This window comes from Pagrus major, chromosome 14 (genome assembly GCF_040436345.1).
Source record: "Pagrus major chromosome 14, Pma_NU_1.0".
Taxonomy (NCBI): Eukaryota; Metazoa; Chordata; class Actinopteri; order Spariformes; family Sparidae; genus Pagrus; species Pagrus major.
In genome coordinates, this window is record NC_133228.1 from 9,643,155 (window position 1) to 9,659,887 (window position 16,733).

The following is a 16,733-nucleotide window of genomic DNA, read 5'->3' on the forward strand; positions in this document are numbered from 1 at the left end:
AACTCCTCCTAACTGCTCCCCCTAATATAAGAGGACCGGATATCCCTGTTTTCTTTCTGTTGCTCACTGGCACCTTTGGCATCATGGGACATGGGAGCTGACTACAGGCTGTCTGGGAAGGATCACCTTTACCTACTAAAGAAGCTTTTCAGGCTCCTGCTTCCTCCTCCTGTTGTCCTCACTGGTTGTTTGCTATCTGTCATATGGTCTGTGTAACCTACATGCTGATTTGTTATTATAGAGGTTCCATGGTGTAATGGTTAGCACTCTGGACTTTGAATCCAGTGATCCGAGTTCAAATCTCGGTGGAACCTACCTTAAGACAAGTGACACTTAATAAGGCATACAACAAAAAGCAGGGTTACAATGACAAAATAGGATGCTGGTACGCCAACATAATGAACTTAAAGGCCTATTAGAAGGCAGAAAGACTCAACATGGCACCAGTAGCTTTATCATCACATTGTAATGTACAGTTTAAATTCAAATTTATCTACCAGGAATGCCTACATGAATTTATGGCAAACCCAGCGCCTTGCTGGACATTCGGTTGTGGCAAAAGTTGAGCCATGATATATAATTTCTGTGTACTATAACATGATATATCATGACATATTTAATGTACTATATCATGACGTGACCTTTTTTCTGAAAAAAGCATTCAAAACACAGTTCAATTCTAAATTAACCTAATGTCTGGGCTCCTCAAGTGTTCCGCCAAAACAAGAACCAGTTCAGTTTGTGTTTGTCTTAGAAAGATGAATATATTGGTTGAAGCTGCATAAGTCAATTTCTGGCCCCTAGGGGGCAGAAGAACTCCAAAACAAAGTGACAAACATTCAGCTTCTGCTTGAAACATTGTTAATAAACCAAGCAGATAACACAGTTCTACAACAGAGAGCATTCCTTTAACACATTTGTTGTCGGTTTGAACACCAATCCATCAACCAACAAGCTTCAAATCAGGTTCCACCGATACTTGAACTCAGATCACTGGATTCACTGTCTTTTTGTGGTAACAAAAAATCCTGTTGTACTGGTCAGACCCTTTGTAAGGCAAAAAGATCCTAGAATTTGGAGATGCATGTTAATGCCAGGTATGAACAGGTCTTACATTTGTCCTGTTGTGAGGATCTTTGGTGTTGTAGAGGATCCTGGTGCTCGGGCTGTGACAAAGAGATGCCTCTTCGCTGGCCCTTTTGGTATGATGGGATGTGGAACTGACTAGAGCCTGTTTGTCTCTGTCGTGCCTGACCTGCGATACTCTCCAGAGGCCTGTATAAATGCTCCTGTTGTGCTGCCATGGGTGCAGCAGGGAGCACTCTTGCCTCCTGATAAAGCTCTTTAGATTTAGGCATGGCTGTGTCACTGATTGTATGCTGTATGTCTTATGTTGAGGTGATATCATGTTTCGCTCAGCATAGGTGTGGTTCCATGGTGTAATGGTTAGCACTCTGGACTTTGAATCCAGTGATCCAGTTCAAATCTTGGTGGAACCTGTTTCTGATCATGTGATGCATAGATGAGCTGGAAAGCAACAGCATAATACTGCAATAATGCAGCACTTGTGCTAGCAGGAGCAGTTTGATTGTGACATCATAGGGTAGGGTAGGGTAATGCATAACCTTAACAAAGTACAATGGCTGTTTTCTGCTGGTCTGTGTCACCACGTGTAGACTGTTGCTGTGTCCAAATTCAGGGGCTGCAGCCTTCAAGGACGCGGCCTTTGCGGCCCACGGAGGCCGGGTCCTTCGGAGAGACCTTGAAGGCCGCGTCCACCGTTGTTAAATGGGACGGTCTAGCCTTCGGAGTATTTCCTGGTTGCGTCACCAGGTGTTCATGCATTAAAGTCTGTTTTGGTTCAAATCTATCAAACATGTACATTTATTTGTGTGTGTACAATGTGTCAAATCTAAATTGAATTATCAACATTACAAAATAAACATTAACCCATTGGTGAATAACAACTATATTTACCATAGCATTACCAGCGTCACGTATTTTAACTGAAAGTTGAAATTTGGAGGTTTTATAGTCCCTTGAAGTTTAACATATCTGGCGTTGGATGTTCAAATGACTAAAAAACAAGTATAAACCCATTACTTAAATTTGAATGTCATGTCTGCGCCACTTGATGTCGCCATTTTCTCTTGCTTCCTCTTCTGTTTCGGGACTGAGCAGCGGTGCGCAAAGGATCTTGGGATATAGCAGGCCGCGAAGGATAGTAGCGGTGCGTCCTCCTAAACGAGGGTGGGGAAGGCTGCATTTGTGGGCTGCATTTGAAGGAGCCTTTGAATTTGGACAGCCTTCGCGCAGCGTTGTGACGTAATTGGCCTTCAAATGCGCCCTTCGAGGGCTGCAGCCCCTGAATTTGGACACAGCCTGTGTGTATGAGTCCGCCATTGGCTGCCTATTTCAGGCATTCTCTTCCCTTCCGATATCTGCATGTGACCATTTCCATAATCCCTGTTGCTAGAGGAAACACCAACAACCACCTCCAACTAGCAAACTACATGCTAACAAAACAACAACGAGCTAACAGCTGTTACCTTGTCTTTTCTGGGAGGTCGGCCATTTCAATGTCAGGGCACGTCTCGCCACCTCCAAATGTCCCTCCAAAACAAGTTACCCCAGACACTATTGTGCAAGGGCACTGTCACTGCATCCTAGGCTTTGTGATGTTCAAGATTATTGTGATTGGTTTAAAGGAACAGGCAACGAAAATTGCCAGAGTGTTTATTTTTCCCCATGTAGCAGAATCATAATGGGTGCTGCCAGGCCTCTTTGTAACGCCAGACTAGATAAGTCTGGCTATGTGAGAGTAGTTTCTGCTAATCCAGCAAATGCAATACACTTCAAGCGAACGTAGTAAGCCACACTGATGCAACAAACACAAGTTGGCAGTGCGAGAACTATTTCTTGACCCTTCTGTCTATAATTGAGGTTCCACTGAGATTTGAACTCCTATCACTGGATTCAAAATCCAGAGTGCTAACCATTATACCATGGAACCAGTACAAGTGTCACAAATACAAGGTGAGCTTTTTATAAAGAGGAATTGAAACCTGGCAGTGATCAATTAGATACATTTACTTTTAAATTAGGATATGGGGATTAAATACAATTTAACTTTTAATATAAACCCTTTACTCATTAATTAAATGTACCACATTTTAAAATACAGTGTCATTGCATCATTTAATTTGATACATTACAATCATTAGAGTATTCAATCGTTCTGGGTACATTTCAGTTGGGAGGAGTTTATATTTTAGCACCTTGCAGTTCAATTCACACCACTTTCATTGAAGAAGCATTTGGTTTGAGATAAGCGCACTGCATCTAACCTGTCAAACGCCACGCCCATCAGTGAGATCTGGGCTTGATTATCTTTGTCTTGTTTCTTTGTCTCTTGAACAAGAATTCAATAAAAATAATATGAAAAGAGAAAATGAGAATATAGAAGGTACTAAAAATACTTTTTGAAATATCAAACACTGTAAACAAATATGTAGCTACATAAATGTGATGCTTGTTTAAATATAGCGTATAGTGCTCAGCCAATAAAGTATTATAATCCTGAACTCTGTTCCCTATTGCTGGTCTGAAGTGTAATCAACATATCCATTTCATTTTGCCTATCTGAGCAGATTCAATAAGAAAATAAACAGAACATGGAGTTAGTGCACTGAGCAGCAACAAACTAGATTTTCTCTTCCATGTCACAAACAACCCCCGGCGTATGGGTTAGTTAAATTGTATGTGAGCTAATGCGTGATGCAGGTGTTTTCTACCTGGAAGTTATTGTAAATGTGGCAAGAAGCGGATTTTTTTAAAGTTAAGGGGGGGGAAAGAGAGTTAAACTAAGGAGGAAAGAACCTAACTTGGGACCAACAATGCCACCTGGGGACTTGCACCCCAGGATATGAAAACCAAAATAAACCAGGATGATGCAAAAAATATATATAAGGGCACAGGGTCAAGACTGATGAGGCAGAGACAGTAGATAAAGCAAATATTTTTATTTAATAAATATTGTGAAGAAATCAGGATTGAACCTAAAGAGAAAAACGGGAACTGCTGGAAAAAAAAAAAAGATTTCAAACAAGGTGAGTATAACAAAACATATTTAACAGACACAATCTAAAAAAGCTGGCTATAACAATACTAAAACTCTAATGACTAACGGAAAACTTAAATCAGTGGGCTGGGGCCTCAGTGGGAGGAAGGCTACTGGGGAAGTGCCCCTTCTCACTAGTCTGGGGCGCAACACTACAGAAACTACAAACAAAACATGCACTACAAGTGCCCCAGTGCCTACTTGCATGCAACAGGAGTGAGGTTCTCACCACGGTGCCTAGCCTCCCACCTGATGACACCCAGGCCGCACTGGAAAGCAAGAAAGAAACAAAAAGAAACTTCCTGAAACAAAGAACAAAAAGTTAACAAAACCAACAACCCAATTGATAATTACACAATATCTCAAAACATACACACTCAAAGTAAGGTGTCAAACAGAAATGTACTTAAAGTAAGCAAACTTAATAAATCTGGACCAAACGAGCAAATCAAAACCACAATAAATGAGCAAAATAGGCAACAATGGCCAAAATAAAGCAAAAGCACTCAATAAATCAGAAGAGTGCAAATAAGGCCAAAACAGATGAAACAGCTAGTCCAAGAGAAAAAGAAACAGGGGGAAAAAAGGCAAACCTAACAAAAACAAAGGCAAAGCAGAAGAGCAGCAGGTGAGCCACCTTCAGCAGGCAACCACCACCAGGGACCAGCAAGAGGCTGAACTGAGCCAGCTGAGGCTTGTTTATACTGCACCTGGGCAGGGGGAGGAGCTAAGGGAGGAGTCTTGCTGGACTGCCTGGGTTGCGTTCACAACCTTCATTGAGGTTCACTACATAAACAAACATTGTGATTCAGTCTATAGTCTTTGAATTTGGCTATATTAATATTATGTGATGTTAAATCAGCTTTGCACATAAATGGCCTGTAGAAATGTCCTTCAGAAGAATACTGTTTATATATATATATATATATATATATATATATATATATATATATATATATATATATATATATATATATATATGTATATGTATATATGTATATATGTATGTATGTATGTATGTATGTATGTATATATGTATGTATGTATATATATGTATATATACAGACACAACTATTTGTACTTGTACTAAATAACATTTGTAGCCTACTTTTGTCACTTCAGCTTATTTTTAGAAAAAAAAGAACATGGGTTTAAAAGTCTCAACTCTCAGACTCTCAACTTTTTAATGAAAGCAACATGAGAAGCATGTCGCTGAATCTGGACTCTGAATCCAGCGATCTGAGTTCAAATCTCGGTGGGACCTGGCCTGCTTTTGTGATAGTTCAAGTACAACAGTGTGATATGACTAATAGGAAGTTATGAGTGAATGTCGACAAGCACTAACTCTGCTATTAATGACTCTGGTTAAACATTTCAACTCCTTTTTTTTCTCACTGTCGGCTAAAGGAAGCCACATTTCCTCCGTAAGGAGTGTGTCTACTGCACGAAAATATGCGGCGTCATTAATGAGGTCATTAATTTGACTGATCACACTGTAATTAAATCAGGCAATTGTGCTGTCATCAATCAGGGTGGCCGAGCAGTCTAAGGTGCTGTGTTCAGGTCTCAGTCTCCCCTGGAGGTGTGGGTTCAAATCCCACTTCTTCTTGGGGTTAGCTCCATGTCTTCCACATACTTGTTCATCGTAGCAGTGAGCTTCTTCTGTTTGTGCCGATAGACTATTATCACCACTGAAAGACAAAATCAAGCAGACAAATGGAATTTCACAAATTAAAACAGGGAAATGGTCTGCTGGTTATGATTTGACCTGTGTGTGTTTTTGAGGCTGATGGTTGACCAAAATGGGTCAAATTACTCAACCCTCCTTTGTCTACTTACAAACAATAATGAAGGGTATCAGCAGAAGGACAAGCAGCATCAGAAAGAGCAGAACATATGAAGGACTGAGGGTCAGTGTTACTGTCTTGCCTCCATACACTATCTGTGAAAAAGCAGTGGACACATTATATTTAACAGGAATATTTGAATGAGTTTTACAGAGCAAAAATACATGTTTATCAGTTTGAAAATGTTAACTTTAAGTAACTATTGCATATTGCATACTAAATAATATATTTTTTAGAACTTTGAATTTTGGACATACTTGGGACTAAATCATACCGTTGTAACTATCATGACAACAACATATGCATTTTATTGCTCAACTGTCGAGCTTGGTGTAAAGTGACTGAGATATTTACCAATAACTTCTGAAATTTAGCATCGGGTGGCTTGCGAATCTCACAGGTGAAAGAGTCGGTCTTATTACTGGTTTCTAAGTTTTCCATGAAGCAGTTGTATTTTTTTTCATCCCGAACACCCTGTACTTTTATCTCTGTCATTTTCATGTTCAGTTTGTCTGCCTTTTTCTGAAATGAAAACAGAAATAAAATGGCTGACCATTGAAGTATTCATGCCTGATATATGTGTGTGCGTCCTAAAAGAAATATGTATTACCTGTATCGTGATGCGAACATCATCCCCTGTCCTTGCAGCTGTAAAGCTAATGAACTCAGGGTCTGGATAGTAGGTTATTGTTGGGGAGCAGGCCAAAGTTTCATTGGCTACTTTCAATGACACGTGGCTTATAAAAATCCCATTAGTTGGAGCTGCAGGTGTGTTGTAGATTAGATTCTGAAGAGAAGTTTAGAAACATTCTGTGTTAGATGCACAATATAATATCATCTGTGTATGACATAGCATGACATGGTGATGATGGTGACATAGTAAACTTTTGCATGTAAAGTCACGTGATGATATACAGAATAATACAAGGAAACAAAGTGACACTGGCTGATGTAAAATAACAACATACGCTAATATAATATCAGACATAAATGTGATGTCAAAGAAGATAAAAAGACACTAAATGATTTAATATGACAAACTGCAACATAACAAATGTGATCATCACAGTATGACATGAAATGTAAGAGAACAAAGTGTGACTTAGTATATGACATGCTTCTCTCTGCATGTGTTTATGTACTTAATGTAATAATGTATGACATAATACTTGAAAATAACATGGTTTACATTATATATACACTATACACGTTATGATACAATGTGACGTACTGTTATGCAGCATGATGTGATGTGACATGACATAATTAATGTAAGACAACAATACAGGGGGACATTGTACAAGTCTATAGACCCACCTGAGAGTTGTTGGATTTGGCAGGTCTGACCGTCTGTGGGGCGTGGTCGTGTACGACCCCTTCTACAAAGTCCAGGTGGGATCCGGTGATTGTGATCTCCCTCTTCCCACTACAGGACACAAAGTAGCAGCCAAGCAGTGAAGAGGAAATTAAATAAAGATTTGTAATTCCTTACCACAAAAGGCTAATATAATGGTAGAAACACATATGTGGGTAACACTTGTGGTATCATATATATCACATAAATGTTACCTTTGTAACATTTTTGAACATATCATGAACTCTGTCCCATGTTTGTACACATGATCAGTTCATCAACATCAACTCTTTAACATTTTTAAATGAATCATATCACATTTGTACCAATCACCAATCTGTAGCATTTTTAACAAATCATCACATCTGTTACACTTTTTGAACAAATTATTTTTCACATTTTTGTACAATATTTGAGTTTCACTGCAAACATCCGTTATCTCTTTCTTTGTCTGTAAATGTCTGTGAAGCCTGGCATTGCATGCTGTTCACCAGTGTACTGTAATCTGGGGTATATGTTGACACTGCACTCCTGAGTGAGTCTTGTAGATGTGCATCAGTAAGGCATGTTCTGTGTTTGTTCTTGATGAAGTTCATGTCAGAAAAGGCTGATTCACAGAGACAGGTTGAACCAAAAAGGCAGGTAACTCTCACAGCTGCTGTGCATACACCTTTGTACTTTTCTGTGTCCACAAGGCACCAACAGTTTGGTGCACCCTGATGGGCTTTGAGGTGGAGGTCATTTTGCAATGTTAGGATTTCAATCTCCACCTGTCCAGCATCCAAGTTACTAACATTGTTTCCTAGAATAAATTCTAACTTGAGAACTAAGTTCTCACTACCCTTTAGATAGCGTTTAGTGGTGACAGTATAATCAGTTATACTGATATAAACTATAGATCAGCAGTGTGTGATGTTCAGAAAATGAAGCCCTTTAACTTTGTTTTTTTTTTTGTTAACCAAAACATTATCTGCTGCCAGAAATGCGTAATGAGATCTTGAGAAACCATAATCCATTCAATTATTCTCGGAGAGAAGTTGATCCAGTTATGTCTTGTCCTCAGAAACCCTTTATCCATGAAAGTCTGTATATTTGTGTTGGGAATATAAAAATGCCTATAAATTCTGTCATACCTGATCCATGAGGTGTTTGGTACAAAGTCAGTGCAGGATGGTGATGACCGGTAGGTGACTATAGCGTTGCCATGGCAACTACCATCTGGGAGGACAACACACACTTTGACCACGCCTTTATTATCGGCACTGGGAATATGGAACGTCAGCCTCTGACCAGTGTTGCTCCACACAGGAGATCTGACCAGAGCACATCGGACGACAGCAAGAGAGAAAACCAGTCTCATCAGTCTCCAGTTAAAAAGACTTTTTTACGTTGGTAACTTGTCAAGAACATCATTATATAACCAATATAATCAACAATAATATGTAGAAAACCTGAAAGCTGCCCAAAGCAAAGGAGCAAAATATGCCTCAACATAAACATCAGTTTCACCATCTAACCAAATTGGTGTTTCATAAGCTTAACACATCTTAACACTGTAGAAATACACGGAAATGGGGAAGGCCTTTAAGATGTCAAACATCAAAACATTTGTGCAAAAAACTCTGCAAAATTCTTAATGACTCTGAAGCAAACCTAGGAGGTCGAATCATTCAAACATTACTGAGAAGATCATGAATTAGCTTAAATTGCTTAATCGCTAAAGCAGAACACTCAACTTTAGTTTCATGCTGACATGTCTGTTTGAGCAACACTGCAGATGAGCAATAGGTGTTTTCCAAAGCTAATTCTTGTGATACCAGTGAAGCGAAGGTGTGTGCACAGAGCCCAAAGGACAACAGCCACCCCAGCCACTGTTTGTTCACCTGGCTGTCATCTGGCCAAAGATACAGAAGTATCCACTGCCATACCACCAGACTACAGAGGAGCTTCTTTCCTCAGGCTGTGAGACTCCTCAGTTCATCTTCCTCACTCTGCTCTTATCAAATACTTTAATCTTTTGTTTTTCTTTCACCTATGTAGCCCAGAGGGGTCTTAAACTCAGCTTTGTTTTACAACCCTGGAGTCTTAAAATAACATTTAAATGAACCTTAACTTAATTAACTAAAAACTGGGCATCTGACAAATCAGCTGCTGCCCCATTAACAATGAATCTGTGTCTCTGATTTGCTATAAAACCAAACTGATGTTTACAATCTGGATTTGCAAGCATGTGTTTACCACATTTCAGTGGAAAGTACTTCTAAAAAAAATCTTCCTGGTGAACTGAGTGAACTGAATTACAGAATATGTCAATTTGTAATATGGGTGGCATTTCCCTATAATAATTGCCATCCTTGAAATGTTATCTATAGTGTAAGCATAATCTTAGATCATAAAACTGACTCACTCTTGTGGAGTGCAGTCCATGTCTGCCTGGATCCTCACTCTGGTCACATCATGAAGGTTAAGACCTGACAACACTGCGTGGTTTTTGCCGTAGAAAGTTATGACATTGGGAATGATGGAGGAGATCTCTGGTCTCTGACAGTAAAACACACACAGAGATGATCATTTTCAATGTATTATCTTTAACTGATGATTTAATCTCTAATGAATGTGAATGAGGTGAGCATCAGAGGAAGAATGTGTGAGAATTGAAGTTCAGACTCACAGAGATGTCCATTCCTGAATCCATCTTTTGGCAAAGATTGTCCTGCAAGCAGAGATGAAGGGAAGAAATGTATCAGGTTTACATGCCAGTCACTATAAAGGTACCATATAATGGCTGAAACTCAAGTTTTTTCCACTGTTTTTCCCAGGAGCTGTTTCAGCTAATGTTAGCTTACTAGGTCACTAGGTTGATATCATTAGCTATCAAGACAAAACATGTTGTGGTGTTGCTGGAGGCCATTTCTTTTAGTAACGTTTGATGGGAACTAGCTGTTTCATCTTGTTTCGCCTGTGTTCTAAGCTAGGCTAAATCCAGGCTGGGTTAGGCTAGCCTGAGTAATAAGTGGATTTCCCAAAATGTATGACTATTTCTTTAACAAATAGATTAAAACATCTTAATTTAATTACATAAAGAGCTAGATATAATAAATGTATTTATAATGAAAATTAACAGATAAAGTAAATCCTTGTTTGGTATTATTGAGAAGGTAATAAATTCTACAATGAAAACTGTAGCAGTCTATACAACGTCCAAAAAAGATGTATAAAAATCTTTCATTCTGGCGTCTTTTAGACGTCTTGGATGTCCATAAATGACGTCTAAAAGACATCATCTAGACCACTTTTTGCTCACTGGGAAAGCAGGCTTCACTGTATTTGCTAGTTGTTTCCAGTTGCTAACATAAATTACACATGTCCTGGTAAAATAACTTGTTGATCAGTCTTCAGTTTCATAAATATCTCAAAATGAACACATTACTGATGCAATGTTGTTCAACAGCACTTGCAAAAACTAGCGTGCTACTACAACTTGTATGAAGTCTGTGAAAAAAGTTAGATAAACACATAAAAGCATGCATAATTACATTCCTCTCTCCTTGATTTGCCCAAGAACAGTGGTTTACGCTCCAGCCACATCCAGCCTCAATACACTGTCGACACCTGATGGGAAAACAAATGTTATCACCTACTGGATTGTTATTGTTAGTATTGATAGTGTACGTACATTCAGATGATAAAACACGACCACTGCCAACTGTTTCAAATGTATGAGGCTAAGTGGTGTGATGAGGGATGGAAGGGGAGGGGTAACCTGACCTGAGGTTCTGTTATAGTGTTTTCTCTCTCTTTCTTAGCTAGAATTTATCCTGAAGTGGGTTCTTTCTGTTACCTGATAATGTTATAAGTGATACATTTGACTGATTATGTATTTTAGCATTTTTCAACTTTTTCAGCTCTGTCTGTCTATCTATAGACTCTGACTTACAGGACAGAGGTTGGCGGTCCAATGATGTCAGCACAGTTGGACATCTTCAGTTGTTCAGTCAAATATGTCTTCCCAAGTCTAATCCTAACTGTGACATGCATACCTGTTAAGGGGAAATAATACAGCGAATGTTGGAGTCTTGGTCATAATATTCAGCAATACACATAATTTTATGCAATGTAACAATATAAAACATGAGACAAGACTGATCTCTCAACTGGTAGAGATTTGTGTGACAGTCTGAGGGTCAGTTTTTTAATTCACTGAATTACTGTTTACCAAAAGTCACTGACCTTCAGCAGGAAGTGCGCTGTTTGTAAGGATGCAGTTGCATTGTGGGAACTGTGGCGGAGGGCTGTCCCTGCTACAAAGCTCACTGGAACTCGCAGAGAACTGACAAGCAAAGTTAGCCAGCGCCTCAGAGCCCACGGTCACGTGTGTCTGGATTGTTAGTTTGATCTGAGAAAGAAGGGATGTGAGTGTTTAAAGGAGAAATAGGTGACAGTCACAACTGAGTGAAGTTTAAAGCTTGGACATGCTCTACTGGTTACCTGTCCAGTGTTGTCCTTTACAACTCTGTGGGAAACCATTTTCTGTTGAGAGTCATCAGGAATGGACAACCAGTCTGAGTCTTGGCAGTCATCTTCAAATGTGCAACTAGGAAGAGAAAATGATGTTTTAAGTTTAGGTTTGTACTTGTTGTTTATACTTGCTGGACGGTGTCACCTGCACATGTTGTTTCCCTGACCTGCTTTTAGAGCCGCACCAGACACAGTATGGATCCTGTGCAGACCAACAGTCCTGCACATTTGTGTATGTGCTGCAGTTTGACACAGCTACACGCTTAATCTGGAACAAAACACAAACAATCAACTACACTTTAAAATATGGCTTCCATAAAACATTGTAAATCTTCATGTGTGTTTATACAGGTGTAATGCACCTACCTGGTTTTGAAATGGCACGTACACATGTTTAAGATCCACTGGATCCAGATGCATTTTGGGAAGCACTTTGCGATCGTCATCGGCCCTGTAGAGCACTCTGGGACAGGCGGTGTGATAGTTCCTGTCTACAGCAAGCTGACAACAAGAATGTAGCTTTGTTATGATTCTGAGAGACTGAGCTGCTCTGTTGTGTTTTTAGATGCAAGGCAAAGCTGAACTGGAAAGAATGGACTATCAGAATATGAGCACAAATGCCCCACTGAGGGTATTTTGGAAGATCACTAGTGTACTTAAAAACAATGAGCTTCAGCCTATTTAATGAAGCCATAGAAGCACTCCTGAAATGGTTTCTGTCTAAGAGTGCATTATACTGCTAATGAAAAGTCAAATCAACACATCAGTCTACCACAACCACTTGCAGTGGAAACTTACAAACAGGATGTAAACTTTACAACATCAGTTCTAGGAAACAGTTAAGTTTTCTGTCTCATGTGATGACTCTGTAAGATTGTGTATGTCTGTGGTTTTACCTCTTTAAAACCACCAACTAGCCCCAACCAGTGTTCAAGTCATGTGAAAAGTACTGCTAAAATCTTTTGACTTTTGACTCTCTCTCTCTCTCTCTCTCTCTCTCTATATATATATATATATATATATATATGTGTGTGTGTGTGTGTGTGTGTTTGTGTGTGTATGTATGTATATGTATATATATGTATGTTTATATACATATATAAAATAATTTATTAAGATGTAAAAGTTGAAATTTTTATCTAAGTGATGGAAGTAGGAATAGTGATGATGTGATGGAGGGTAGTAAATTAGGAAATAAATAGTTGAAGTCAGTCAACTTTTGCCTGTTGGACATTTTTCTGCAGACTCTGAGGAGCTTTAATGACTTTCAGACTGAAATAATCAGCTCTTACAAATGAGTTTATTTCAGTAGCATTTTCTCCAGGAACAGATATTTTGCATATCACTTTCTACACACACCTTTATGAGCTGCCCGTCTCCCGTCCCAATGAAGAAAATCATCCAGGCCTTCTGTCTCACTGCCAGCACAGAGGTCATGTAGTTCTGCCTGAAGAGCACCTTCTTCAGCTTCAGTGTCTTCGGCTGAGGAACACAAACACAGTAATCATGACAGTTCGATCCAAAAATAAAATCTATGGAAATTCTGCAGAACCTTCAGGTTGGAAACAAGCAGTTTTGAAACCATTTTTGACAGCTCTTCATATTAAAGGTCACATATCTGGTATTCCAAAAGCTTAACTGGATGTGTGTTACTGTATTATGTTATTAAGTACACACCTAGTCATGACTAATTATAATGAATATCTTGTGCTTTGGATAAAAATTTTCTGACTTAGGCTACAAAACCTGGCGTGCATCTGTTAAAGAATGGAGGGCATGAATTGACTTTTCTGAATCCCAAATCAACTTGGAAATGTGTGCACTTGGATCAGCCTCATATCTCGCCTCTCTACTTCCACATTCATCCATAAATGGTCAATGCAAAGCGCCTTATGAATGTTAATGCATGGAAATGTGTTTTTTACAGTGAAACATGGCCACAAACGAGAGGAAGACAAAGAAAATGTTAGTTTGTTGTTTTTGTTCTGGCCCAGAAAACTAAAGGCAGGTGCTTCACACCGGCAGAAATGATCGCGTTAATCAGTGGTGTACACTGGGATATCATTTAAAAATGGAAATTTGATGTATGAGTATTTTTTATTTATTGAAGTTGAGTTCTGGTGAACTTGGCCTGCATTGTGATAAGTGCTCATAATGAGGACAGAGTGTGATGATTGTGCGAGAGCTGTCACTGACTTTATTTCCAAGCTTGGATCATTTATTTAATCCACAGGTGCAGGTGGTGAAGATTTTAAAATGCATGTTGCTGTGAGGAGGAAAGAATCAGGAGGAGCAGACTCTGGAGGAGGACTGATTCTCATTGATCAGCCCAGCGCAGCTACTGGCAGGCTTTCTTTCTACATGGAGTTCGCCTTTAATAGAGATCAGTAATCAATAAAAATGATGGCAACAACTCTGTTTGACTGCACATGAGCAAAATGCTCTCTGTGTGCGTCATGTGATGCGAGGAACTCAGTCCGCTGATCGGGCAGGACAGGTCACAAAACTATCATAATGGTAATAATTCCACCTCTCACTTTAGTGATTTGCTTTTTATTTTGTAAAGAAGTCAACAAAATGAAGTTTCTTCATTAACTTAGACACTTTCTAAATGTTTGGAAACAAACCTTTGTTAACAAATGTCACTTGATCTAATAGTATAATACTTACACTTTTCTTTTCTTTACCAGAAATACGTTAATCAAGCTTTCTCTACTTTTTATTGTTCTAGTCCTATTATACAGACTGTTACATCTTTGATCACTTGCTAGAACTTCAAGATTAAAACTACATCAGGACCCACCTGTGTACACTCTTGCTTGGTGCAGAACGGATCTTTATCTGTGCCTCCGGTGAGATCAGGACTGATGTCAAACAGCACCAGCTCTGTGTTGGTTCGTCCTCCGTCCACACTGAACACGCCGCTCCAGAGAACCGGCGGACCACCCGGGATCACCGAGGAGGCCTCGAGTCTGCTGCCTTCACCGCCCTCAGAGATGCTGAGAGTCGCGCCCCGCAGTGACTTGACAGTCTGCCCTTTGCTGATTTTTCCCTCGAGCCAAATGAGACGGACTTTGTTGCTTTTGTCGCTTGAGGGCAGGTTGGAGAAAAGATAAATGATAAAACCAAGCTGAAATCCATCCACAAACTCCACATTATCTTTAACATCGATCGAGCCTTGTCCATCACCAGAAAGGGAGAATATACCTCCCTTCTGATTGTTATTCGTATTATGAAGGTTCACAGTTTCTGACAAAGGACAGTTGACCTTATCGGGTTTCTCTTTGTATGCCTGTATGGCAGTCAGGATGTAAGTCTCGGTCTCGGTCGGTGTCTTTTCCACATTCACCAGGAAGCCGACGGATGCGCTGCTGTTGCGCCGTTGGGGCCCCACCGGGAAGGGCTCCCTGTACAACACCTTGGAGATGTCCTCCAGGTCCAGCAGCTCGCAGAAACCGCACCCTCTGTCGAGCACACCACAGCTGATCAGAGTGTCAATTTCAACAAACGGTAATAACACATTGACTCTGAAAGTTGTGTTCCACTTATCCGTCTCAGAAACCCGCTGAAACTGCGCTTCGTCCAACCGTTCCCCAATCTTTATGGTTCCTCTCTGGGTCACACTGCGGACCAGAGTCAGGTCGTGGTTCAGCTGGTACAGCGTCTCCTCTGTAGCGATGTAAACCGTGTTGGTGGCCACGGCGTATTGACGGATGTCTCCGTTAAAGTCAAAGCCTCCACCCTCCGCCAGGCACCGAGCCGGTTCTCCCCAGAGGATGAACAGCAGACCAGGCAGCAGGATCATCTTCTTGCAGCGGCGGCAGTAACACGCTCACACATTGACGGTGTTGTGGCTCTGCATGGCTTTGTGCTCTCCTCCACAGTGTCACTGGAGTCGTGCGTAAAAGCGCAGTGCGCCTCTGTTGAAAAGAGAAGTGCTGATGGTGGGAGGGGCGCGCTCAGCGAAACTGAAATCAAAAAGACGTTTTGATTACTTCTGAGATTAATCTGTTTTGTGCTTTTTAACATGTTTTCAATCAAACTTCATATAGTTTTAGTGTGACCACAGATGTGTGCATGTAGTGACATGTGCACTCATAGACTAACTCCAGAAGACAACAGCTGACTCCAAAGTATTTTTCGTTGACTCTTGGTATTTGTTTCCCCGCTGAGGACCGTTTTCACGTGTGCGTATTGTTTTGTTAGGCTCTTTTTCTATGCCTAGTCCGCCCAGGCAAGTGTGCTGGTAGCAGGCAAAAAGTTCCGGGTATTGCCCTTGGTGTTGAATATTTTTTTCTTTTTCTACTTTTTGATTGTTCAGGATGACTTGTAATCATTTTGATCCCCTGACTTTTCACTTCACACAAAGCTGTTTGTCATGCAGCTTGATGGGACTGTGTGTGGTTGCGATGTGTCCAGGATGTCACCATCTCCTCCACGTGCCGTGATATGCAGCTCTTAAACTGAGGCAATAATGAGTTATAAACTACTAATGTGGTGTGCACAGAGGTAAGTGTGCTTATTTAGGAGAGGCCCTGTTGTGAGTTGCGCATGATTTAATCAGTGCAGCCATGGGTCACTGTGCGAAAAGACGCATGTAGTGCAATGCGTGTCTAGTCTGGAAGTTGTATGATGTTAACCTAGTTCGTGCTGCGTTGTCTTATTTCCCCTCTTGTCCAGTTTTCTTGTTGCCTGAATTTTCGTCCAAAGAAAAGTGGACAGATCCTCGCGTAAAAACGCGCAGCTCCTCCTCTCCTCATCGTTTGGCTATTATATTTCATAGGAACATTGTTGAATATTATTCAGTTTTACAAATTCAACATTAAAACTGTCAATAATGTAGAGGTTGTATATTTGTGTCCAAATTGATTTATGAACTGTGTTTCTGTTCCAG

General features: G+C 40.2%; 1 protein-coding gene and 2 non-coding genes across 3 annotated transcripts; 2 read left to right on the forward strand and 1 right to left on the reverse strand.

Annotated features, from left to right (window-relative positions):
- The first annotated feature begins 242 nt into the window (after positions 1-242).
- On the forward strand, positions 243-314 carry trnaq-uug (transfer RNA glutamine (anticodon UUG)). The gene has a single exon. It is a non-coding gene; the product is annotated as a tRNA-Gln (tRNA).
- Positions 315-1,428: 1,114 nt separating this feature from the next.
- Positions 1,429-1,499, forward strand: trnaq-uug (transfer RNA glutamine (anticodon UUG)). The gene has a single exon. It is a non-coding gene; the product is annotated as a tRNA-Gln (tRNA).
- Positions 1,500-5,710: 4,211 nt separating this feature from the next.
- LOC141008698 (plexin-C1-like) lies at positions 5,711-15,752 on the reverse strand. Its single transcript, XM_073481147.1, has 16 exons — positions 14,643-15,752; positions 13,199-13,321; positions 12,206-12,340; positions 12,007-12,107; positions 11,810-11,915; positions 11,552-11,717; positions 11,259-11,361; positions 10,858-10,933; positions 9,993-10,034; positions 9,729-9,862; positions 8,455-8,634; positions 7,285-7,393; positions 6,578-6,754; positions 6,322-6,489; positions 5,960-6,062; positions 5,711-5,811 (listed from the first exon to the last, which is right to left on the reverse strand). The coding sequence occupies exons 1-16, from the start codon at positions 15,642-15,644 to the stop codon at positions 5,711-5,713; spliced, it is 2,826 nt and encodes a 941-aa protein (XP_073337248.1). The 5' UTR covers positions 15,645-15,752.
- Between the last annotated feature and the right edge of the window lie 981 nt (positions 15,753-16,733).

Excerpts from the sequence above, each read along its gene's own strand:
- LOC141008698 (XM_073481147.1), bottom strand. The coding sequence starts at position 15,644 with ATGATCCTGCTGCCTGGTCTGCTGTTCATCCTCTGGGGAGAACCGGCT. Across the intron at positions 11,362-11,551 it reads CAGCGCACTTCCTGCTGAAG|GTATGCATGTCACAGTTAGG; the intron begins GTCAGTGACTTT and ends TCCCCTTAACAG. Across the intron at positions 10,035-10,857 it reads CAAATCAAGGAGAGAGGAAT|GACAATCTTTGCCAAAAGAT; the intron begins GTAATTATGCAT and ends CTCTGCTTGCAG.